The sequence below is a fragment of the Quercus robur genome, chromosome 8, assembly GCF_932294415.1.
Source record: "Quercus robur chromosome 8, dhQueRobu3.1, whole genome shotgun sequence".
NCBI lineage: Eukaryota > Viridiplantae > Streptophyta > Magnoliopsida > Fagales > Fagaceae > Quercus > Quercus robur.
The window spans coordinates 35,480,738-35,508,345 of NC_065541.1; the positions used below are offsets into that span (position 1 = coordinate 35,480,738).

Here is a 27,608-nt window from a genome sequence, read left to right on the forward strand (position 1 = left end):
AATGGCAGCCACCGGCACTGCCTAGCCGAGGACTAACTCCTAACAATCTCTTCAATTTGGCCTCCCGACGGATATTTCACCTTTTGGTGCAGAGTAGAAGAGATAGCTCCTAGGGTATGAAGCCAGGGTATGTTAAGTCCTCGGGTCTCAAGTTCAGCCCCTTGTACAAGTCAGGATACATAATCTCAGCGCCACTGCCTTGGTCCACCATCACCCTCTTCATGTCATACCCCCTAATCCTGAGCGTGACCACCAAAACATTATTATAGGGCTGTATGGTTCCGATCTTATCCTCGTCTAAAAAACTTAGTGCCGGTTGGATATCAATTCTAACCCTCTTCGACTCCGGATTAGTGTCCTCGGCGGACAACCGAGCCACAAACATCACCCTGAAGGGACAAAAACTAGTCCTCCCTAGGGCAGCAAAGATGACATTTATCGTGCCTAAATGAGGTCTTGAAGAAGCATCTCTCTGGGGTTCTAAATTTGCTTGGCTCTGCTAACCACTAGAATGATGCAAAAACTGCTTCAATTTTCCTTCTTAGACTAGCTGGTCTAGATGATCCCACAAATTTCTACAGTCCTCAGTAGTGTGCCCCTGGTCCTGATGGCACTAGCAATGAAGGCTCTGATTGCGCCTCAAAAGGTTTCTTGCCATCTTGTTTGGCCATTTGAAGAACCGCTCATTCTTAATCTTCTCCATGACTCGATGCACCGATTCTCGGAATACCGCATTAATCACCTAGGTATTGGCAGGCCCCAACTACCCAGTAAAGTCCCTTTGAGGTCGGTTGTTATTGTATCGGTTTGACCTGAAATCCCTCATCTCCTGAGGGATAGCCTTAGCCTTACTTTTCTCTTGCTACTGGTATTCCTCGACCCTCTTATACTTGTCAATCTGATCCATGAGTTGGTGCACACTGGTGATAGGCTTTCTCGTCAAAGACTTCCTTAAACCGTGCTTAACTGGGAGACCGACCTTGAAAGTACTGATGGCCACATCATTAAAGTCACCATCTATCTCATTGAACATCTCCCAGTATCTGTCCGAGTATGTCTTCAAGGTTTCCCCATTTCGCATGGATAAAGACAATAGGGAACCCAAGGGCCGAGGAACCTTGCTACAAGTAATAAAACGAGAGCCAAATGCTTAAGTGAGCTCCTTGAAGGAATTTATGGAGCCTACCCCCAGGCCATCAAACCATCTCATCACCATAGGTCCCAGGTTAGATGGGAACACCTTACACATCAAGGCCTCGTTCTTGGAATAGATGGTCATTCTTTGGTTGAAGTGGCTCACATGCTCCACAATATCCGTTTGACCATTGTAGATGGTGAATGTTGGCTAATTGAATCGCCGAGGAAGTTTTGCCTCTTCAATCTTGTGCATGAAGGGCGACTTGAAAATTTGGTTCAACGCCTTGCTCATAGCGTTATTTCCCAGGCCTTTGCGAGGCGGGCTTCTATACCTTCATTTGTGATGGTGCTCCTCACCATAGGAGAAAGATTCGCTAGGTGGGGTTTTTGACCTTCGTCTATAACTAGTATCTTCTCCATCATCAGAGGAACCGTCAGAGTTGGAGGGGGTTTGCTTTCACCGTGCATGGCGTAACTCCTTCTTTAAATTGTCAATCTCCCTTTGCATGGTTCTGTTGTTCTGCTCTTGAGAGACGTGACTTTCAACTTGAGAATGACTTCTACTAGTATGTGTAGTGTGCACGCTACCCTCTCAATCTTTCCTACATTCAAGATTGAGGAAATCATCTTGTCTTTGGGACCCTGTGGATTCTTGTTAATGAGGACCTGATCCTACCATAGTTAACTGTTACACTCACTATCACACAAGTTCTTCCCACAAACGACGCCAATTGTAGGGACGCGTTTGGATCTTAAGCCCAAGGTATTATTGGATCCAAACCCAATAAGCCCAATACAATAAATTTGTAGAGAGTGGGTTATAAAACTAGGTTCTAATGAATAGGACAACAGTTATAATGGAGTTTAAAGGATAATCAAATAGAAATGGACTGGATTTCTCAAAGTAAATTGGTTCTTGGCACAATTCGAGGAGGTCTGTTCTAATATATATTGATTGAGAATGATTACAGATATGGTTCAAGCTGCTATAATGCTTTCTTTTATAAATTTCCGATCCCCTCTTTGTCAAGGGCCTCTTACATTATATATCTCCCTTCCAATGATCTTGGCCCTCTATTTGTTGATTATCCAGGCCACTACTTGAGTACTTATCGCATCAGACACCTTCTCTAACCCTTTGTGAGTTGGGATAGCCAATGCAGTACTGTTTAGGGGTCTTCTCCACATAAATGTGGCTAGAAAATTAGTTGCAAAACATTCAATGTGGTGGCAACAGCTTTCTCTTAGATATTTCCTAGTTTCCATTCTTTTGGTACGTTTGTAATGCACGTCCCTATCAGTGGAGTTTCCTGGAAGGTCACTTTGAGTGACAAGATATGCATTCGATCTGCGCTTCGCTTATCAGAGGAGACACTCCTCCTCGGACTACCTTTCTCAACCTTTCTGTCTGCATGTTATTTATGGGACTTTGAACTTAACATCCTTATTACTGTTTATTCGTCCTCGGACCAATCAACGTTCTCGGCCAAGGCCCAAAGCCCAATATATGATTTTGGACCCTTATCCCTACAATAGTCATGCTAATTTTTTTAGTGAAAGTTGTAGTCTTCAGCTACAACCAAATTTGTAACAAAATTTTATCAACTAAATAATTGACATGAAGCATTTAATATGAAGCATTATATTTGTAGGACTTTCCTAGAATAATTGATACATATTGAAGTTGCCTTAATTTGTGATTTTCGTTGTTGCTCTCTCTCTCTCTCTTATAATACACGTTTGTTGATTGTTGTCTTTTATTATTATTCTGTTCATATTATTTTGTAGTCTTTTTAAGTTGATGTAAATTAGAACCTCCTCTTTTCATTAACCAACTCCCAATCCTTTGTCACTTGTTTGGATGACCCAATCCTTTGTCACTTGTTTGGATGGATAGGGAGTAGAGTAGAATAGAGAGAGTAAGTTAAATTACTTTGTTAGAATGATTTTTTAAGGGAGGAATGGAAGGGATTTGGAGAAGTTCTAACTATTTCTAATCCTTCATTTTTAATTCCCCAAAATTGGAGAGATATTAGAGGGAGAGTAGAATATAGAAGTACTTGACCAAATGAATTATCAAATTTACCTTTACCATATTAACAAAATTACAAACTATGAAAAGATTAATTATTCTCCTCCCTTAATTTTAAAAATATCCAAATAAGGTGAAAGATAATCATTCTCCTCTACTCTCCTCTCCCTTCCTCCAGACTTCCAAACGAAGCATTTAGTCTCTCATTATGCTGTTCTTTTACTACAGAATGTTCATACTATATCAACTTTTTGTCGCACCAGCGAGGATTTCACATACACCGTCAGTATAAATGAAAACAACCTGAAGATTTTGTGGTTGAAGGGGGAGAATGCCATAACAAGAGTTAACATAATGCTGAGTCATAAATTTCAACTCTGCTAATCTTGAATTTGATGTCTCATACTTCAGGAAAACTCTACCCCAATATTATCACAATATCTATCAGAAATTTGGAAAAGATTAACAATCTTCTTCATTAAAACTAGAGGTGGTGGGCAGACAAAACTTGTTTAATTGTAAATTAGGAGTATTAATTGAAATGTCACCAGATACTACCCAAAATTTATACAAAAGCAGTTCACTGTTCATCTCCTAAAGGCTAAAGCCAATGGCAGCAAAATATATGTAAAATTGTAAGATGAATTAAAACGGGGCCTTTAAAAGGAATTAGCTGATGTTTAGCAATGTGAGGTCTAAAGCACCCATTTACATGTTTTATCCTGCTCAGGTGACAAAAAGAAATCTCAAGTCTTCCTCAGTCAATTTTCCAAGGGCCTCTGTAGAGCCACCTATAGTCCTGCAAGAGACAAAATTGGTGAGGTCAGTACCAATATGTGGAAACCATTTGGACAATACAATCTAAATGGCAGAAAGATCACACACCCTTCAAACACTAGTTCCTTCTTTTCTTGTAGCTTCAAAATCCTCTCTTCAATTGTATTCTCAATAACAAATCTCACAATTCTGTAAATGTAAAGGCAAAGTTAAAATCTTCAAAGAAAGGGGCAACTAGCTTATATAAGAATTGGGCAAGCTAGCAAGTAAAAAACAGCACCTGATTGGTTTATACTGCCCTATTCGATGGATTCTATCTTGTGCTTGCCGCTCCACAGCTGGGTTCCACCAAGGATCCATCAAAAAGACCTAGACACAGGAACAACACATGAAGCATACCAACACTAATAATAAAACTAGCAAGGAATTAACATTTAGATGTCCACAATAAATGAACAAGCTAGAGCATGCGTCTATCATTTTTGTGGTATAAGCCAAGTAAGAAGAGGAATGTGTGCCAAAGAGGTACAAGAAAATCAAATTAAAAACTAAAACCCTATATATATATAATAATAATAATAATAATTAAAAGCATCTGGCCTGCCTCATTTTGCAAATACAGGTGAAAAGTCATCAGTAGAAAAATCTGAACAAATTAAATAGATAAAGCATGATAAGTATTGTCTAAGACAAGCTTCTTAAATGCCACGAGATCCACTTTCCCAGTACAAAAATCAACTAATAGTCTTCAACATGAGTTCCTCATAAAAGAAGTGTTCCCTTGACTAACAAGGAGCCTCAGGAAATTTACACTGCACCTCTCTCTTTAATTGAAAAGCCAACTAAAAAAAAACTTAATTTAAGAAAAACAGGTACAAATGCATGCTTTATTACTGCAAATGTAAGCCTAAAGAATAGTAGAGATTCAATTAAACAAGACTAAGAAAATGAATTGCTTACATGTGATGCAACTGCAAGATTCAGAGCGACACCACCAGCTTTCAAGCTCATAAGGAAAATCCTGCAATCTGGGTCCTCAGTAAATCTCTTGATAGAGGCATCTCTTGCAGACATGGTCATGCTTCCAACTAGTTGAACACACTTTATACCAGACTGCAACAGGTTCAGCAAATTACTTTCCTACCCTTTCACAATATGGGGAGAAAAAAAGACTGAAATGCAGATTTTATATTACCTTGTGGAGGGAATAATTTATGAGATCCAAGAATGATGTGAACTGGCTGAAAACAATTCCTTTTGCAGAACCATCCCTTTCAACCATGAACCTAATTTCTTCCCTCTAGAACCATTCAAAGCAGTCAGCAGCAAGTGGAAAAATACAACAATTGCAATATTTATGGATCCACAGGAAAATGCAGGCAAAGTATCAAAATTTATAGATTTACCTTACCCAAAAACTGAGATCAATTTTTTTTCTTAAAATCCAATTACTTAAAATTATTAAGGAGATTTTTGCTAGAGAAGGGAAGATAGTTTTCTTATATAACCATATCATCCGCAAAACAGAATTATCAAATGAACACAGAACCATCAAAAAATGGTTAAGGCCATGTGGAAATATATAAACCATTGCAGTAGATATGGACACAGTAGAAAATATAGAAGCAACCCAACAGAACACTATAAATTTACCTTGCCCAGAAAATGACATCAAGTTTTCCCTTAGCACCCCTTTTTATTAAATTCTTGGAAGGGATGTGTGGTAGAGAAGAAGAAAATTTTCTATGACCATAGCAATGCAGGAAACAGATCTGTCAAATCATCATTTTTATCACTGCTCCATTGATTACGTTTTGGTTAACTCTGAAGTCTGATTTGCCAACTTCCTTGATCAACCTGATCTTATGACTGATCCATTCAACACCCCCCCACACGTGGGGCATGCACTTCACTATTTGAAATGGATTTTAAGATTAATTTTACTGCTATGGAAGGTGAAGAGGTTTCTACAATTAATATATGTGTAAAGGGTTTCTTAATTCAGAAGAATGTGCATAAAAGAAACTCACTTTCAAGATTGCCTTCAAAGATCTTTATTAGTTCTCTCTCATGTTTATGTAAAAATAGGGACATTACATGCTAGAGAAATCATGTCAAGTAAAATCGCAAGAAATGGTACACATGCTATGCTAGAGATTTTTTAAAGAATTATCAGGGTTGCAATATGAAGGGAAAAGTTCCAAAAAACATATGTAACAGTTTCATTGACACATACCAAAGCCTCTATTTTTGTGCTTGTCTGAAAATCGTCAAGTTGAATTCTGTTCAGAATACTTGAGGATCTGAAACCCTTAATGGTAGTTTTAGAAGTCTGATCTTCATTGTCCACATTTTTAGTAAAATCGACAGTAAGTAATTTGGAACATGTAGGGCATGAGGCTTGTCCAAATGGAGCATTGTAATTAAGCAAACAAGCCTTACAAAAAACATGCTCACAAGAGGTGACCTGTAACAATGAGCAAAAGCTTTTAGATGGAAAACACATCCAGGACTTGGTGTAAAATGAATTTACTTATAAAAAGCTAAGCACAGGGTATCCAGAAAGCGAGTGCATTATTTCCAAACTAAACAGAAAAATACAAATTGTTTGTAAACTTGGTCATTTACTTCCCAGTAGGAAGTTGTTAAAGGTAATATAATACAAAATCAATGAAAAATAAAAGATATGTCTTCCACCTAGGGTACCGCTTTTAGGCAAATATCACTTTCCAATCCCCAGAAGACCAAGTCAAAGCATAAATTCATGTTCATTTGAGTTGCATAGCCTTTGTGACAATTGCAACTTTGCATCTAAATATCATTTCCATTAGCTAACCATGAATATGATCCTTCACTCCTTAATAGACAAGTTAGTGAATCACGTATTCAACAATGGCCAATTTGCATTATTAACTTAACCGGATACATTTGCATTAACTTAATCGGTTATATTTTATCCAATGTATTATCAATCAAGAACTATATTAAAAGGCTTTAAAAACTGTTAAAGAGAGTGTTACACCCTTCTAGAAGATACCACTGGTCTCTGACACAATTATAGGCTTCTCTAGAAGATATTGGTGTGGTGTCCGTAGTGAGGTGTAAATACTAGCTGTCACCATCAGAATATTCTGTCATTTTTTTAAATCCTTCTCCAATATATATGGATGACTGGCTAAGGGCTGAGATAGAGAATAACTCATGCTTTTCATTTGTTGGTTTGAATGATGTTGAGAGGTGTATGAAGATGTCGGAGAGCACTGCTGCCTTCATCACCATCATGATCGTCGCCGTGAAAGTCCGATAGTCAAACAGCAAACTATGTCATTAGCTGCTGTGTTTGTTGCTCTCTGATTTTCAGGATGTTGTTCACGGTTGGTCGGCATTGTTTGTGGGGATTTCTGGTGGATTGTGGATGTTCACGGCAGTTTTCAGTCAATTCTGACATTTCCAGCTCTATCATGGTGGTTCCCATGTGAATGGTTGCAAGTTTCATGTTTAATTGGTCGTCAGTGGCCTAAGTCTATGCTAGTACAGTGGTCATCAGAAGTTTCTAAGTTACCAGCGGCGTTGGTTGTTGAAGTTGACATGGAAGACCCACGTTTGGTTCTCGGTGGTGTTTAGTTGTTCCCTATCATGAATAAGAATAGCAAATTTGGCTACTTATGCCCCTATTGTTCCATCCTTTTAAGGCTTAATTGGTTGTGTGAGGCAATACTTAAACTATGGTATTGACTATCATGAAACATTATCTCCTATGGCATGATCTCTCATGTTCAAATCCAGATATCACTTGCGGCGAATTTTGACTGGCCTCTATCTATGTCAAGAATGAATTTCACTATGGTGACCTATTTGAGGAAGTATCTTTTTTTTTTATAAGTGAAATTTGAGTTCAAATCACATTTTGGAAATAAACAAATGGAAGACTTTTTTTTTTTTTTTTTTTTTGAAAGAGTTTCAACTTATAGTGTCCGCTCCTGATGATAGCTCTTTATTATCAGACCAAGACACCAATCAGTTTTTTGATGTAGGTGGAGATTAAACCCCAGATCTCTTATACAACTATCAAAGACTTTACTAATTGAGCTAACTGGAACCCAGTTGAGGAAGTATCTATGGAGTAGCCACCTAAGTTTAATTCTTAGGGGTAGTGTCGGAACAATGTTTGCAAGCTGAAGAAAGCATTCTAATGTCTTAAGCAGTCAGCCAGATCATGGAAAGTTTTATAAGGTTTTCACATATTTTGGTCTCCACCATTGTCAAATGGATCATTAAGTTTTCCACGTGCAAAATGATGCTGGATATATACTTGTTTATGTGGATGACATAGCAATTACTAGGATGATTTTGATGGCATTACCAGATTGAAACAATCCTTACAAAAACACTTTCACATTGAAAATCTTGGCAAACTTTGGTAGTTCTTGGGAATTAAAGTTGCAAGATCTAAGCAAGGCATTGAGTTATCTCAAAGGAAGTAGGTACTTTATATAATCGAAGAGATTGGATTGCTGGTTACTTGTCTGGTTGAAACTCAAATGGATCCAAATTAGAAACTCTTTTGATAGGTAATCAAAGAAATTTTATTAATGAAGATAGAAAGTAAAAATACAAACTGTTTATGATGATGAACAAGAAGAAAATGATAAATCAAACAACAGAGAAGAGGGACATCTGGAAACTAATCTAAGAGAAAACATAAACTCAGAGAGAGAGGAACAATCAGTAAAACCCCAACAACAAAACCACTTAAACAAACTATGCTAGTATTAAACCTTTAACTCTTCCAAAGTCATCTCAGTGTCCTCAAAGGAACGACGATTTCGTTCCAACCAAGCAATCCACATCAAGCAACCTAGAATCAAATTCTAGATATTTTAAGTATTATTCCCAAGCCATTGATGCCAACAAAATAACAATCTTGCCATTGGACATGGCATAACCCAATGAATATCAAAAGCTCGAAGCATAAAAGAATCCTGAGTTCCCTGAATCGCAAGATAGAAAGACCGGGTGTCAAACTTACCATCTCCTTTGAGCCGCCAACGAAGAGTATCACTCCTTTCACCCCGAGGAATATGAGATTGGATAAACTCAAGGAGAGAATAAGCTGCAACTAGCTCCTAGTCTTCAAATTCTCTATAAAACCTTAAATCCCAAACTCTAACAGTACCCTCCTCCGAAAGCCATAACACCTCAAAAATACAAGCATCCTTGTTAGCTGAACACAAGTAGAGGTCAGGATAGAGAGATTTTAGGGTATTATCACCAATCCACATATCATACCAGAACCGGATACGAGTACCTTCACCTACTACAAATGACAAATGCTTAGAAAAGCTCTCTCACCCTTCATGAATACTTTGCCAAAGACCACATCCATGAGCTCTCCTGCATGCTTTAGTACTCCACCCCCCTTAATCATATTTTGTGGAGATAACCCTTCGCCAAAGATGGGTAGCTTCAGGAATAGTAAAAAGAGATAAAAAATATGTTGGGAGACTTGAGAGAGTACTTTTCAATAACTTGAGCCTACCATCCTTAGATAAATAGAGACGCTTCCACCCTAATAATTTCTTCTCCATTTTCTCCAAAATAGGATTCCAAATCGAACCTATCTTAAACAAAGTTCCCAACGGCATCCCCAAATATTTCATAGGCAAACTGCCCACTCTACAATGAAGAATATTGGCCAGAACTTCTAGATTATTCACCTCCCCAATAGGGACAATCTCACTTTTCCTAGCATTAACCTTCAACCCTGTAAAAGCTTGGAAACAAAACAAAGCCAACCTTATGGACAACAGTCGTTCCCTAGAAGCATCACAAAATAAGATAGTATCATTAGCAAACAACAAATGGGAAATAAGCACACTGACAGAATTCACTGCTCCCACATGAAAACCCTAGATAAGATTACTCTCCTCTGTCTTCCTCAAAATTCTGCTTAAAACCTGCATTATCAAAAGAAATAAGAGTGGGGATAATGGAACACCTTGTCTCAAACCACGAGAGCCTCCAAAAAAACCTTCAGGGGATCCATTTACCAAGACTAAAAAATGGACAGAAGTGACACGAGCCTTAATCCACCCTCTCCATCTCACCCCAAAACCCATCTAGACCAACAAATAAAACAAGGCATCCCAGCTCACATGGTCGTATGCTTTTTCAATATCAAGCTTGCAAACTACACTCAGTAACCAACTCTTCAACCTACTATCCAGGCATTCATTTGCAATGAACACTGAATCCAGAATCTGCCTTCCACCAACAAAGGAATTTTGAGACTCAGAGATGAGATTATCCAAAACCGCCCTCAATCTGTTAGCCAACACCTTGGACAGCAGCTTGTACACACTACCCACCAAACTAATAGGGCGAAAATCTTTAATGTTAATGGCATTACAATTCTTAGGAATTAAAGTGAGAAAAGAAGCATTCATAGACCGTTCAAACACAGAGTGCCGATGAAAGTAATCAAAAAAATCCATGACATCATTTTCCACAACACTCCAACATTTATGAAAAAAGCCATGGTTGAGAGATGAAGCTGACTTATTTTCAAATCCTAGCCAATATCGTTGATTGGTTGGGACTTGGGAAGCTCAATTATCTCTCTTACACAATGCCAAATATCTCATACATAGTACAATAAGTTCTTAAAAGCCCTAAGACCATCACATTGGGACGCTACTATCTGGATACTTTGATACCTAAAGAGAGATCTAGGATGAGGTGTATTGTTTTGAAAGAATGGTCATCTTAGGATGGAAGGCTTCACTAATGAAGATTGGATAGGATCACCTTCAAATAGAAGGTCCAACATAGGGTATTGCACCTTCTTGGGAGGAAAGCTTGTAACGTTAAGATGCACAATTTAGTTTCCTGGTCAAGTGCAAAAGCAAAATACAGAGCAATGGCACATACTTCCAGTGAGATTTCTTTAGAAGTTCGGCTTCTTAGCACATACTCCTATTCCACTACCCTAAGATAACCAAGCCGCTATACACATTGCTTGCATTCTTGTGTTCCATGAAAGGACCAGGCACTTTGAAATGGAATACCATTTCGTATGAGACAGTATACTAAATGGAGAAATAGCTACATCATTTGTGAATTGAATACCAACTTGATAATATCTTTACAAAATCATTATGTAGCAGTCAATTAGAATATATGTTCCAAGCTGAGTTTATATTGACATATATGCTCTACCTTAAGGGGAAGTATTAGAGAGAACTTTATGCGATACCTTCTAGAAGATACCATTGGAGAGGTGCTCCTAGTGAGTGATCCTAATCTAGACTCTTTTAGAAGACACCATTGGTGAGATGTCCCTATCAACTATCACCATCAGAATATTCTTCAAAAGATAACATTGGGGAGATGTCTGATGGCGGAATGATAACATGGTTAAAGAAAGGATATTCTCTTTGGAAGCCTAAGGCTAAGGCAAAGCCCAAAAGTAAGTGTAAAAGGTAGTTAATTAAGTTTTTATATTTTATTTGGTTAGTCTTGAGTCAAGGGTATTTTAGTAATTTTACAATTGTTGGGTATGGGCCATAGTTATAGGCCATGGGTTTTATTAATTACTCTTATTTAATTATGGGTATTTATGTATGGGCTTTGATTTAATTTTTTAGGTTTAAATAGTAATCCTAGTACTAGTGGGAATTCTAATACTACTACTACAAGTAAAAGTCTTTGTATATAAATATTGTGCTCAATGTATTCAAGGAGTAGAATGAGTTGATTAATAAAATTGAGTGTTTTGAGCAATAGGCATGTTGGCATTTTTTGTTTCTTTCTCCTTCTCTCTTCTCCTTATTTTCTCTTCTTTCTTTCTAAAGTTACTGTTCATGTAGTACCATTCACTCAGCCCCCAAACAGTCCTAACTTCTCTCTAAATTCTTCTTCTTTCCCAACCCTAAACCCACCACAACTAAACGTTAGAAAAATTCCTAATTGCCCTACATCAATGTCCTTGTCAACTATCACCATCAGAATATTCTATCATATTTGTAAATTCTTCACCAATATAATGGATTGGCTGAGGGCTGAGATAGAAAACAGCTCATCCTTTTCACATTTTTTCTTCTTATTTTTCACTAACAAAAACATAACATTAGCTATGAGGCAGGTTTAAAGGAACCAACTTAAAGTATTAAAGAAAAAAAACGTTGATTATAATCAACTTTTATGTCAAATTTCCAAACTTTGGTGTGGGGATAAATAAAGATGAAACTATATCCAGAAAAATAAAAAAGTAAAACCCAAAAAGATGAACTTACAGCAGGATCTTCAGCTGGGTCGTGACAGATGCCACACACTTGTTCACTATTATCATTACTAATCATGTTTTCTCTTCTTAATGCAGCAGCTTTAGAACATACCACAAGGTAAGGATGATCAACCGCCTGCAGTTTTACACAATGAAATTAGAGGCATTAAAGCACTAGCACATCATTAATAGTTTTTACTTTTAAAAGGTTAATTTTCTGCTGCTGACTATAATACGCAGACTACTTATCAAAAAACAATATGCAGACTACACTCTAAGAGAACAATATAGATGGGTGGAACTCTAAACTTGGTCGGTCAAGCCTAACTCATCAACAGATTCTCGATACCATCATAATGAGGAGCTATTTTCCTTTTATCTGATTAAAAAATCTGAAGCTCAAAATAGGGAGGAGGGGTCAGGTTTCTCAATCAAGGGTACACATAATTAATGCATGGTCCTCTCTTAATATATTTGTCCATTGAATACATACTTTTTTTTGATAGATAATAAAAATTAACTGCAAGTACACTGGAAGTATACTAACAAAACAACACAGTAACGCTCTAAAATTAATACTTTTTTTTTTTTTTTGATAAGTGAAATTAATACACTTTTAAAATGGTAACAAACTACTAAAATGGTTTTTTCTAAAAAATTATCATTCACCTGCCGCAACCTTGTGAGGAGGTCAAAAATGTGAGCGTAATTATTCATCACAGTTCCCGATTGAACATATCTGTAAAGAATAAAACAAATTTATACAAACATGCTGAAATAATTTCATATAACAGATGAAGTAATTTTTTGCGTTGTGTCCAGGTGCATGCATGATTATGAGTATAAACACAGAATGGATATAATGTGGAATATAAAGCAAGGAAGTTTCAGAGAGAACAAAAATTAATTTGAATCACGAATCATGTTAATGATAACTTATACATAAATAAGTGGAATTTCAAAGCTGAAACACAAAGTAAAAGAAAATGCAGGTGGCATACGTATTAAACTGTGACTGACTGTCATTGTACAATGATTCATAATAATCTTGTTCTTTGATATCCAAGGTATCCCGCCTCAATAAAACCTACAAAAAATTAGGGAGGAATTGAAAAAGGAATAATGGACAAAAATCTTAGCGCCATAAAGTATAATATCAAATAATAAATAAATAAACAAACAAACAAAACTTACAACTCTAGGAGGAAGTGCCAGATCAGCAGCCCTGCCTTTTTTTGTGCGTCTTAGAACTATGTTCTTTAAAATTTTGTGTTTGAGCAAAATCATTGCTCGTCGCCCCTCATCACTCTTTCCATATGATTGTATTGGTGTAGCAACATACTAAAAAGGTACAAGGATTAAATGATATGCAATAAAAGAGTATTTCTATGAAAAATAGATACCTTGAACAATAAAGAACAAAAGGAAAATGAGAGAAACATATTTCAGGACTCACTTTATTCCACCAACAAAAATGTCTCACAGAACTATGATGACAGTTCTGACATTCCTTTAAGGAGCTGCAGGTAACCAAGAGGGTTGATAAAAGTAAATAACAATTAAACCAAAGTAAAAGTAATCCAAAATATGATTGCATAATTGTGCAGAATGAAGAATAAGATGAATCTCAGGAAAAGAAAACTAAAAGTATAGTTTGAACAGCTACTGATTTTGGACAACATTACATTGTTATCACATAACAAAGTAGAGATGTTCCATAACATAAACTTGTATATATATATATACTGGAAGTCTTTGATTTTTTTTTTTATTATTTATAATTCTAATGTTGCCACTTTTGCCATTGAGTAGTCACAATTTTCCACATCATCATTAATATATATATATATATATATTAATTTGATTTTGGATCCCTTAGACTCTTCTTTGTTTCCCATTGAAAGCCAAAATCCTAAGAGTTTATTTACTATTGATCTCTCTCTTTCCACCTCTGCATCTTCAAATCTAAATTGAACTCTTTTTATTTTAGCAAAATTTATGCAACTACAGACCCTCTTGAGCACAAAGGAGAAGAAAATCCAGAAATTTCCCAAGAACTTCCCAATGGTAAGAAGTTTGTGGTACACAATATTTTCTATAACCTAGTGAAAACGATAGGTGTGCTCATAGTTGAAACATGGCAAATATAATAGTAATTACCCACTTCTTCAATTTGTAAACTAGAAAGAAGCATGAAAGTAAAAATTCTCAATTGACCCACTAATAATTTTATGTCATATTAGTAGATCAAGTCAATCAACTAGACACCACTGCCAAATGTACATAATTTTTCATAGTTGCAGATTCCTGTAAAGAAAAATATTGGATCTCAAACCATACCTGTGATCAAGTGTTTTGCAATCACAGTCCTTGCACAGATAATAAGAGTATGGAGTTATTTGCAGGAAGCGAACCTGTGCAAACAGCATTGCAACTAGTAAGTTTGATAGAAACAGTTGCATCATTATCGAAAATATTTATAACATGCATTAAACTTACCAAAGAGTAAAGTTCTCCAACACGATTCTGAAGGGGAGTGCCACTTAAAGCCCATTTGTATGAAGAATCTAAAGCAAGAACGGCTTTTGCAGTATTACAATGTCTAGCTTTTATATAATGTGCCTATTTTCAAATAAGAGAACCATAAACATTTTTAGAAAGAACACTAGTGAAACTAATTCTGCAATGTATAAACCCTGGTAAGAAATTAAAGCTTCAATCCATTTTTTAGTAACCAGAGGGACACACACTCCACAGACACAAATGGATAGCAATAAAGTTAGAACACAAAAACAAGAAAATAAATGAGAGACAGCGGCCTACGGGCAGTAAGCCCACATTCTTCACCAGAATGGAGATGTAAGAAATAGTAAACAATTTGGAGGCAATAAGAAATAAAATATCAATTAAAAACATTAATCTTCATAAGAAGTGCAAGACATTAACAGAGATGAAATCCAAGAATTTATTTCAGCCAACAAGAACTTTAAAGATTTAGATATTTGAAACCATTTTCGTATCCTAGCTGGTCGTGTACAAATTTTCCAATCATATATGGTTGTGTTCCCATGCACATATTCATGTTCAGGTCATGGTACTTAACAGTTATGCTTACATGTAATGAGAAACCTGGAAAACCAAGGTTGATAGCTTCAATCATGAAATCAAACAAACTTGGACTGTATTCCCTCCAATAATAATATGGTCCATTGTTATAAACTCCATACAGGGAAGATTGTGCGTTAGAATGCCAAGGGGTCATCAAGCATGGAAATATTTTATCTAGGTTTAGTATGTTATTATCTGACTTGAAATTTTCAGAATCAAAACAGTGATCACACTTTTAACTGTGAAGTGTCAATTCCCTGATTACAAGTATCACCTGGATCATGAAAATGAGTCAGACATACATCAGATACAAGAATGCCTTTTAGCAATTGACAAGAAAATGTCCATATAGCGTACAAGTATAACGGTGACATTCTAGGCATTCAAACTTTAAGAATGTTTGAGATAAAGAACAAAAATCCAAAAATTGATCCACATTAGACAACAGTGAATGTGAGTGTGCATGCAGATGCTTGTTCAGATGGGGAGAGAGGGCATAAAATGGTCAAGCAAGTTCATGAGAAAGTGAGGAGTGATATTCCCCTACCAAAACTAATATATGACAACTTACCTCATCCAAAATTACACGCTCCCACTTCACAGCATGCAAAAGTGATTTCCCTCTTGAAGAGCTGTCAACTCCTCCATTTCCAAATCTACTTCCCATTCCCATGTCCTCTTCTTCATTGTGCTGCTTTGACGCCTTCTGACGAGCTCCCTTACTTTTCTTGCTATCACTTTCATCCATCACATCTTCAGCAGACTCTGTTTTCTGCTTTGACATTGCAGGGCTCCATTTCTTCCTTGCTTGCTTAGACTGCTTCTCTGTTCTAACAGCATCAGGCCCACAAAAATATTTCAAGTGAATCGTAAGCTTACTTTCATAATATGCTTTGCCACAGTAAGGACACTTCGTCTTGGGAGGCATCATGTATTTTCTGAACTCAGCCTCGACAACAGAGTATGTTGTTAGAACAAAATCACATTTTCTAATCTCTTTAGAATGCTTCGCTCTATTGGCCCCATGATAAATAAGCACCTTGGCACAACCCTCTGAAGTAAACCGTTTAATCTCACTCTCCCACTGCTTTACAGCAACCACAGGACAAATTACAAGGGTGGCCTTAATTCCAGGCAAGCCTTTGGATGAACCTGGTAATACTGAGGTATCATCATCAGTCGTTCTTCGGATTTCCCGCCTGGCAAGGACGAGTGAAATTGCTTGAATGGTTTTTCCCATTCCCATTTCATCAGCAAGTATTCCCCCTCTAATTCCAGACTTTTCCTCCTGTTTTGAAGCCCAGGCCAACCACTCCTTTTGGTACCTTAACAAAGGCATTATCAATTCGGATGGTTCCTCAGCAGTTTCAGTTATCTCTTGATCCTGACATTCCAAATCAAAATCTTTTGTTATATTCTCATCAATCCATTTCTCATGTTCTTCTTCCCATTCATTCCACAACAATCTTGGCTTTGGACCTCCTTTTCTTTTCCTCTTTTTATTACTATTATTATTATTATTATTATTATTAAAATTATAAATAATAATGTTGTTATTATCATTCTTGGCCAACCCAAGAAAATCAATCTCAACTGCTGCTTGCTGAGCATCCACATCCGCTTCCCGACTAGACTGTCCATGCTCCACTGTTTTCTTCTCTTGTCCAGCCTTCTTCCTTTTCGTTGAAGGCTTACCATAATCATAACCATTATCTTCCCAATCATCAACCTCAACTGCAGCTTTTGGTGTGGCGTTCAAATCTAACTCCACTCTACCGCTGTCCTCTTCATCTACATCTATATATCATCGCATATAAGCCAATGCTAAAACACCAAAAAATAAACAATAACATTCCATTTCGCAGACCCAATTTCTTATAAGAAAAATTCATCTCCTTAAATTAACACTTCACTACAAATTTCACTTAAAACTCCACCAACCCATATACACAAAATCTTCAAAAGCTCAAAAAAGAGTTATAATTGATTTTTAAATAAATAAAACCCCACAAAATATTAACTTCTAATCACAAATCAACCCCATAAATCAGAAAGAGTACCTTCATCACTATGATCAGAACCGGAGGGCACATAGACTGTCGAGTCAGAACCCGCTTCGTCAGTGCTATCATCACTAATCTCTTGAATTTGCACATTGCTTGCTTCTAATTTACACATCAAAATTCACATTACTCAGTTTAGAATTACCTATAAATATCACACCATAGAATTAACTAATACATAACTTAAAAAAAAAAAAATAATAAAAAAAAAAAATAAATAAATTTGACCTTTTTTTTTATACCGTTTAATTTAAAGAAACTAAATTTCGCTTCTTTTTTTTTTGAAACCAAACAGGATTCATTCGAAGAAAAACCAAACAAAAATACTGATTAAAAAAAAAAAGTAAGAAAGAAAGATAGAGATTGTTTATATCAATCAAATACTTTACCGATTTTTAGGGTAAAAATGTTCGATAATTTAAATTAAAAAAAAAAAAAAAGTTTTGAGAGAGAGAGAAAGAGTTTACCATCGATAGGAGGGTTAGAGATTTGCCTACGAGAACGAAGCTCCATTACTTATTCTCAGAATATTTCTCTCTCTCTTTAATTTTTTTGATATAGAATCTTAAAATAGAATTTTTGGGGTTCTCTACTTTCTTTCTAGTGAGAGAGAGAGAGAGAGAGAGAGAATGTGGCGTTTGGACTTTGGAGTATGTGAAGAGATCGGCGGGAAAGCCCCTTTTATAAGTGGTTGCGAAATTCGGCTTTTTATCTCGGTGGTGTTTATTTCAGGGGTTGTACCGCTTTTGAACGAATCTGGGCCGTCCTTATGTGGGTCCTGAATAAATCTCAAATTTATAAACGGTGTGATTTGTGGCATGTGTGTACAGCGGTTTGGGTATGTTGGGATTCCCGCGTGCAACCCATTCGTCGTTTGATTTTTTTTTTTTTTTAAAGAACTGTTGTTTTAAAATGTTTTTGATGATGTTTATCTTTTTGGTACTGAGTAATGGGTTTAATGGACTTGAAAGAAAATATAAAAAATTTGGAGTCTCAAGTTTCAACTATCATATTCTTTAGACCAAAAAACTATCATAGTCTTAATTTGTGAGGCTTCCAAGATATGACGAATGTAATAATCTTTTTAAGATAACCATTTTACTTTTTGTTTGACTTCTTTCCAAAAATGCATTTTGGTCTCACAATTTCCCATAAAACAATAAATTAGTCTCTTATTTTTGAAAATAAGACAACTTCAATCCTTTTTTCTCATATTCAGTAAATAAGCTCCCGTAAACAATGAGATACCCAAAAAAAAAAAAAACCCCTTAACTTTGTCTTTGTTAATTTATCCCAATTTATGTTGCTCATTTTTTTGTTATAGTTTTATTATGAAAGAAGGTATTATAAATTTGAAAGTCTCGATTTCAACAATCACAATATCAATTTATAAGGTTTCCAAGATGCCTCATATACAGATGTAATGATTTTTCAAAGACGATTTTTTTGCTTTTTGTTTGACTTCTTTCAAAAAGTGTTTTTCTCTCATGCTTCCCCTAAAATAATAAAATTAGCCTTTTTTGAAAATAAGATAATTCTTATCTCTTCTTAAGCAAATAAGTTACTGCAAACTACAAGATGCCAAATACCAAATAAAAAAAAATAAAAATAAAAAAACCTTAAGTTTGTCTTTGTTTATTTTATCCCAGTATTTTTTTGCTCCTTTTTTCTATTTTAGCTTTACTATGAAAGAAGGTATCATAAATTCGATGGTCTAAATTCCTGCGATAACACTATCAATTTGTGAGGTTTCCAAAATGCCTCATAGGTAATGCCATAATGGATGTGATAGTATTTTCAAGGTGACCTTGTTGCTTTTTGTCTAATTTCTACCTAGAAGAGCATTTTTGTCTCAATTTTTTTTTTGTCTTATATTCAGTAAATAAACTACCAAAAACTAAGATATACCAAACAAGAATAAAAAAAAAAAAAAAAAAACTTAATTGTTTTTGTTTATTCTATACAAAATTTTTTTTGTCCATTCTTTTATTTTATTTTTACTAAAAAAAACTTCCATTAAAAAGTTAGTAATGTTTTTCCCTTTGGCACCCAATAATGGATTTAATGGTCTTGAAAGATATCGTAAATTTGAAGATTTTAAAGTTCCATCTACCATACTATTGATTTATGGGGTTTCTAAGGTGCCTCATAGGTAACTTATGTAATACTTATTCCAAGATGTCCATTTTGCTCTTTGTCTAATTTCTTCCCAAAAAAAAAAACATTTTTCTCTTACTTTTTCCTTGAAAAACAATAAATATAGCTTTAAAAAAAATACAAAAAAAAAATGTAACTTATATCATTTTTCAAAGGTGTCTTTTTTTTTTTTTTGGGTCTAACTTCTTCCCAAAAAAAACATTGTTACATCACATTTTCCTATGTAAACAATAAAATTAACTTCTTTTTTTTGTTAAAAAGTAACTTCTATCCTTTTGTCACACATCAATAAATAAGATACCAAAAAATATGAGAAACCAAACGAAAAAAACCTTAATTTTGTCTTTATTTATTTTATCTCAATTTTTGTTGGTCTTCTGTTTTCGTTTTACTCGTGAAAATAAATAAATAAGTAAACACTTTTTATAATGTTTATTATCCATTTGGCGCCGGTTGGTGGGTTTAATGGGCTTGAAGATGGGTGTAGCAACGATTTTTTATTTATTAAATTTAAAACAATCCAAATTTATGAACATTAAAAAAAAAGTAGAGTTAAGTAGGGAGAAACTCACATGGGAATTGCGTGCATTAGTTAATCTTTTAATTTATATTTATTCATTTTAAAGAGTTGCTACCAACCACAAAAAGTCTAAGTTGTGATTTTTGGTCACCTAAGTCTAATTCATTTTATTTCCTAAATTAACTAAGAAAACTTAACGGTTCATAATTTTTTTTTTTATTTATAAAATAAGGGTTCATAATTTAAAATAGAAAAAAAAAATTCTAAAACTAAATACACTAACTCGAAAACTGAGTTACATGCAGAGAATGAGTTGGGCATTGACAACACTCATCCTAAGATTGTACCTTATTTTGAATACACAGCTAAGACTCAACATTTGAAAAATAACGTAAATATTTGGCAATTGGATTTTTGGAAAATGTTTATCTAGAAATTATATTAAAAGTACAAGTATACATGCTTTAATCTCATATTTACCAAGAAAAAAATAAATGGCACTTTTGGATTAAATATGATTTACCTCCCTCCTTTAGAAAGTAAAGCAAGTTTAATCTTAATTTTAATCCCATGCTATTTACATGGATAAGCACTAGTCTATGATCAATGTTCTAAGTTCAAAGGATAGACTTTGAAAATGGGAAAGGACTAGGCATCCATTTTGCCCAGTCTAAATCGATCTTCTATGAGTTAATAACTAAGGGTGTGCATAATTCGGATTATGTCAAGTTGGAGGGGTTTTTCAACTTAACCCAGCAAGGAATATTGAGAAATTCATAACCCAACTCATGTGTAACAATCAATCAAACCCAGGTGTAAACACAAAATTTCAAGTTTGAAAAATCAAACAATTGAAAATGATTTAAAAAAAAAAAAAAAAATTTTGTTCAAAAAAAAAAAAAAAAGAAAATGATTTAAAATTTTAATTTTGTATTAACGAATGAGTTGATACAATTCTTTGTATTTTTATTCTATTACAAAATAATAATAATTTGATTTGATCTCTTTGGAAAAATCTTCAATTCAAGAATCATGATTGTGTAGCATTGATTCAAACACAAAATGTCCTTAACTTTGATTAGAAGATGGATTGAAATGTATTTGCGATGGAATTACAATGAATCAATGACTCTACCTTGTTAAAGACTTCTCATACTTCGTGTATTCTTTGAATGCTGTTCATGTGTTCTTTGTCTTCGAAGATTTATGGTGGAAGTTATTCGGAGCTTTAGAACTTAAATCAAATTATGCTTTGATGGATTAAAGAATTTGGAGTTTTTGGAGGTCTTGGATCTTGATTCTAGTAGAACTTTGAGACTTTAAAAAATGATTCGAATGAATATTCAACGAATATTCTTTGTGTTTGAAGATTTTGATGTAAAAGTTTGTAAAAGTTCTTTAGGGCTTTGGAGGTTGATTTGAAAGAGCTTCAAAGGTTCAAAACTTGAAATTCTTAAAGCTCTTGAAGCTTTGAAGGTTGATTCTAAGAGCATCCACAGCAGTGGAGCTAAAAATTTAGCTTTTTAGCTCCACCAAGAGTTACTTTATCTATTTTATCTACATACATGCTGCAACAGTGGATCTATTTTAGCTTTCCACACAATAAAATAATATAAACATCACAATAAAATAATATATCCATTACAATAAAATAATATATCCACTACAATAAAATAATATATCTTATATAATAAACAACAACCACAACCACCTTCAACCACCACCGCCACCGCCACCGCCACCGCCGCCGATGACTTTTTTTCCACCGCCGTCGTCGCCGTCGCCGCCGCCGCCACCGACGACTCTTTTTCCGCCGCCGCCGCCGCATGGTAGCAAATAATCGTCTAGTGTTATTTTTTTTTTTAACCCCAAATTATACTCTAACATTTTTTTTTTACTATAACAAATTTTCAATTATCATGATAACGTATTATCGTCTCAATTATCCGGAAGCAACCTTGGAACAATGTGAACTATAAAATGAAGGAACTTTATAATGTAGTCCATAGATTTATAAGAAAACATATAAAATAAAATACATATTATAGCAAGAACAATGTAGTCCATAGATTTGCTCACATACATAACAAATTACAGAGATCAGGTTTTGTGCAACACAACAATTTACAGAGACCACCCATACAAAGAACTTTAAAGCTTGTGTACTTCATTTTGTTTGTCTTGGATTTACGTGCAAAATCCCAAAATTTTATATTTTCACATTGGGATCATGAAAATGTCATATTTAACCTAATTTGTCTCAATTGAATGTTGAATTGTCTAATTTTGATGGTTTAGAGACAAAATGAACAAAATATCCTTTGTTTACTTAACTTTGACTAAGTTAACCGGTGGTCAAATATTATGAACTAAGAGTCTGTTTGGATACATCTTATTGCTAAAAACTGAAAATTGAAGGCACTGTAGCAAATTAATTTTTAAATGTGTAAATAGTGTCATGAAACCCAATTTTAAAATTGTTTTTGCTAAAAAAAGTACTTACGGGTCCCGTGAACAATGCACGGGACCCACTTAAAAAAAGCACCGCTGGAAAACGCGCAAAACATGCTTCCCAAACATGCACTAAGGAAACAATATGAATTGAAATTTAATCGAAGCAACTAATTGCATTGACATTCATTCTTGCAACTTCTTATTCAAAAGAGTACAATAATTTTAAGCCCTTACCACGAGATGTCTAGGAAATTTGAGAAAAATATCAATAAGTTCAATAATATCAATGTGAGTATAGTTGATCCATTCCTTTACTCGAGTCAATCTAGAGACAGAGTCAGGACTTGGAATTAGGGGGGCAAAAGTATAAATAGTTTTTTTTTTAGGAACTCCAAATAAACATTCATTTAGAAAGTTAAGGTTTTTTTTTTTCTAAACTTTTTTTTTTTTGGGTGTCTCGCGTGTTGCCAGATGTGTGTGGGTGTTCACTTAGACTAGTTAGAATCGGCTTAAGAATTTTTTTTTATTGGTGTAAATGCACTTTTGGTCCCTACATTTTGGGCCGATTCTCGATTTGGTCCCTAAATTGATTTTGCTTCTAGGTCAGTCCCTGGTTCCAGAAAATCAATTCTATTTTAGTCCATGTCATCAACCCAGTAACAGAAAAATCAGACGTGGCAAATAGAGCGCACTGTTAGCATATTATAAGTTGACGTGGCTTATAAAATAATCAAATATTTTATTTTACATTTTTTAAATCCCACGTTAGCATTTTCTAAATTAAAAAAAGCCACGCCAGTATTTTCAAAATAAAAATAATAAAAATAATCTTTTCCATATTTTTGAACATATAAAAACCAATTTGATTTTCCTTTCTTCAAAAAATCATTTTTTTTTATCACCACAAAACAGATCTGACCTTTTACAAATCAAAAACCATTTTTTCTAAAAGTTCTTAAAAAAACTGATATGAATTTTTTAATAAACCAAAAGACTTTGTTTTAATTAAATAAAAAAAAAATCTGAATTTTCTCTCCAAAAACCACTTTTTTTTTTACATAATAAAAACAGATTTGATTTTTTTACAAACCGAAATCAATTTTTTTTACTTACAACAACATATTTGAATTTTTTAATAAAAAAGAGAATACATTCATAAATAAATTTGTGTGATTTAATTTCCTTCACATGTTCAACATATCATTCATAGCATGCATAAAAAGGTTACATAGGTCATAAGAGTCCAGAAGACCAGACTCTGTCTAGGTGGAATGGGTACCTAATACCTTCCCATTCTGTAACCTAGCCTCCGAATTTAGGTCTTTAGATAAGTAGATCTAAACCTTGTATTTTCTTTTATTTTGGGTAGAATGTAACTAGGACAAAAAACCATGTAATTATTTGGTAATTTGTAACTAGGACTCAAAGCCATGTAATTTTCAAATTTTCAATTATGTAATTTTTTATTCAATCAATAAGATGAAATGATTCAGCTATGTAAAGTTTATTTAGTTTTTCTTATTTTTTGTATAAAAAATAAGTGGCGACTCCACACCACTTACCCAAAAAGATAGGTGCCCTAAAAAGCACTCTAAAAATCTCTCTTTTTTAAGAGGCCCAATTTTCCTGGTCTCTCACAATGGCGACTCCGTTGGGGATGTCGAGGGCTAAACTTCGTATTAGACTTAAGTGACCAAATGTGTACCCCTATTTTGCATGGTCTTGCATGATATTGTTGTTTGTTTGTTTATTTATGGTTGATGAGATGTTGTATAATATTTTGGTGTATGGTATATTGTTGTTTGTATTGTTTGTTAAAATCTTTCCTTAACTGTCATAGTGTGTGCCATCCAACCAAATATGTATGCAACTCTTTTCAACAACTTGTGGTGGTAGTAACCATGAATCACTAGTCTTCATTAGATTCGGGTACCCAGTGGCGAACTCACCAACTCATAGCCTAAAGTCACTGGATCATTTCTTGTTGACTGTAAGGGACAAACCATGTTGTTCAGACCAACGCAATATTCATTACATTACAAGTTGGGAGGTGTAACGTCCTAGTTATGAGAAACAATGAAACAACAAACCCGCCTTACAACGTAATGACTTAAAACCTACCCTTACGTCGGTCCCGGTTAAAATTGCATTCCATTGCATGTTATGTGTGTTTGTTTTGGTTGATTGATGAATGTGGATAGGGTCTTAGCTTTGATTAACCCAATCAAGCCTGTCATTAGGGGAGAATCTGGTCAAGATCTGAAGGAAGGCTACAAAGAGAACCTAAGCCCGACACTCAACCCAGTAGCTCCAGTTTCAAGCCTGTCACTCCCATCACAATACTAAAGCCTTCAAGCATAGAAGAAACTCCATTATTGCAACATCACAACCCCATCTTTGACCTCCAAGACAGTTTAAGCCACAAGAAATTTGAAGCTTCTAGTAGTATGGCGGAAGAGGGAGAACACCTAAACACAAAGGAACCTATGAACACACAAGAGCTACTCAACACCATGGTAGCTAGTCAAATTCAGCTGAGGGAAGAAATGAATCGTATGATGCAATAGCTTCAAAATTTGAAGAGTAATCAAGAGGAAGACAAGACTGATCATGATCCATCGACTATAGAGGGTGAGAGGAAGATCAACGAGAGGATGAATAAAATGGAGGAGATGATTAGAAGAGCCCGTAAGATGGAGGACCATATGGACTATGATTCCCTCTCACTCTTCCCTAACGCAAGGCTGCCTCCCAAGTTCAAGATGCCAACCTTGGACAAGTTTGATGGGATCGGTTGCCTGAAGTCCCATGTAAAGATGTATATGAGGGCTATGCAGCCCTTAGGCACGACTGAAGAAGTACTTGCTCAAATGTTCCAAAACACACTGACCGGAGCCGCTCTTAGGTGGTTCCTCAATCTAGATGATGCAAGGGCAAGAAATTGGGAGGACATCTACCGAGAGTTTCACAAGCAATACAAGTACAATATAGAAGTGGACATTACAAGGAGAGACCTCGAGACCACCAAGCAAGAACCGAAAGAATCCTTCTCTACTTTCATTACCAAATGGAGAGCTAAGGCAGCATAGATGATGAGTAGGCCGAGTGAGGAGAAATAGTTAGCCATGGTTGTAAAGAATTTATTGCTTGTATACCACAAATATTTTTTTGCACAATACTTTCCTAATTTTAAAGCTTTGATTGCTGCTGGAACCCAAATTGAGGATGCAATAAATGATGGAACTATAAAGACTGATGACCAACCAAGGTTTAAAAATAATGTAGGATCTAATTTTAAGGCTATAGAAATTTCTAACTTCCATTAAAATGATCCTTATCAATTGATTGCACCCATTGCACCTGTGCAAGTACCACAAGTATCCAGAGCTAAGAGGGAATTCCATGAGTTGTACATGCCCATGAGCCAAGTGTATGACAAGCTAAAAGCAAAAGGGTTATTGAAACTCTTAGACCCAAGACCAATTCAAAACCCTTTGCCCTCAAGGTTTGATTTGAATAAGAGGTATGCTTACCACCAAGGCCTTTGCACAATACTTTCCTAATTTTAAAACTTTGATTGCTGCTGGAACCCAAATTGAGGATGCAATAAATGATGGAACTATAAAGACTGATGACCAACCAAGGTTTAAAAATAATGTAGGATCTAATTTTAAGGCTATAGAAATTTCTAACTTCCATTAAAATGATCCTTATCAATTGATTGCACCCATTGCACCTGTGCAAGTACCACAAGTACCCAGAGCTAAGAGGGAATTCCATGAGTTGTACATGCCCATGAGCCAAGTGTATGACAAGCTAAAAGCAAAAGGGTTATTGAAACTCTTAGACCCAAGACCAATTCCAAACCCTTTGCCCTCAAGGTTTGATTTGAATAAGAGGTATGCTTACCACCAAGGCCTTTGTCACCATACTGACCGTCGTTTTACTCTTTATCATGCGATTCAGGACCTAATAGATAACAAGGTGATTGTGTCGCCTACAAGGCCTAGCATCACTAATAACCCCTTGCCCAATCACAATTTCGGAAAAGGACCAAGGATTAATTGCTTGATGACCGAAAAAGAAAACAAGGAAGACCCATCTGACTTGATCTAGTACTTACTCGAATGCTTTATGATGACATGAGAAGAATTAATGGATAGGACATCTACTACCACCACAAGGTATGATATATGAAATGAAGAGATACCAGAACCCAAGAACAACCGAATACTCACAAATGGGGGGAGACACTTCAAACCCCAAGTAAACAACTAAATACCCACAAATGGGGGGAAACACTTCGAACCCCAATCCAACTCAACACCCACAAATGGGGGGAAACACTTCAAACCTCAAGTAAATAGCCAAACACCCACAAATAGGGGGAAGAAACTTCAAACCCCAAGACACTGATCCTAATGACCTGACAAAAATTGCCCACATCACACTTCAAACCCCCATATTTGGAGACCAACAACCCAATGGAAGCCTTGAATAGGTCCACCCAATAAACACTTGCTGAAGAAGATGAAGTCCTTAAGCAACTATAGAAGACTCAAGCCAACATATCCTTATGGGGTTTACTCATGGCCTCATACAAACACCGACAAAACCTAGTAGACCTTCTCAACTAAATCCAAGTCCCTACAACCACAACCTCCCAGGATCTGAATGCTATGATTGGGTCCATAAATAGAGAACTCACTATTTCATATTCTAACAAGGATCTGACCAAGAAGGGTAAGCACCACAATGACCCATTGCATATCACTGTAGATGCTAAAGGGAAGAGAATACCAATGGTTTTGGTAGATGATGGTAGTGCATTAAACGTGTGTCCTTTAAAGATTGCAAGTTGCCTAGGTCTAAGCATTGAAGACTTTGTGCCTACTAATTAACATGTGAGGGCATACGACAATAATAGAAGAGAAGTCTTGGGAACCATAACATTAGAACTTACCATAGGACCGATGGTCAAGAAAGTGGATTTTCAAGTGGATCCATGACACAGAAGCCGTGCCTTCTTCTCTATATCAAAAAGTTCGGTTTCCACATGAAAGGGCTATTGTGACC

General features: G+C 35.4%; 1 protein-coding gene across 1 annotated transcript; it reads right to left on the reverse strand.

Moving 5' to 3' along the window:
• Positions 1-3,620: 3,620 nt before the first annotated feature.
• On the reverse strand, positions 3,621-18,098 carry LOC126695336 (DNA repair protein RAD16). The gene is made up of 16 exons (XM_050392041.1): positions 17,869-18,098; positions 17,399-17,503; positions 15,910-17,135; positions 14,730-14,852; positions 14,571-14,644; positions 13,687-13,750; positions 13,425-13,571; positions 13,232-13,317; positions 12,900-12,969; positions 12,241-12,366; positions 6,183-6,413; positions 5,142-5,246; positions 4,907-5,059; positions 4,227-4,315; positions 4,055-4,135; positions 3,621-3,968 (listed from the first exon to the last, which is right to left on the reverse strand). Exons 1-16 carry the CDS (start codon positions 17,912-17,914, stop codon positions 3,896-3,898), a joined length of 2,799 nt encoding a protein of 932 aa, XP_050247998.1. The 5' UTR covers positions 17,915-18,098; the 3' UTR covers positions 3,621-3,895.
• Between the last annotated feature and the right edge of the window lie 9,510 nt (positions 18,099-27,608).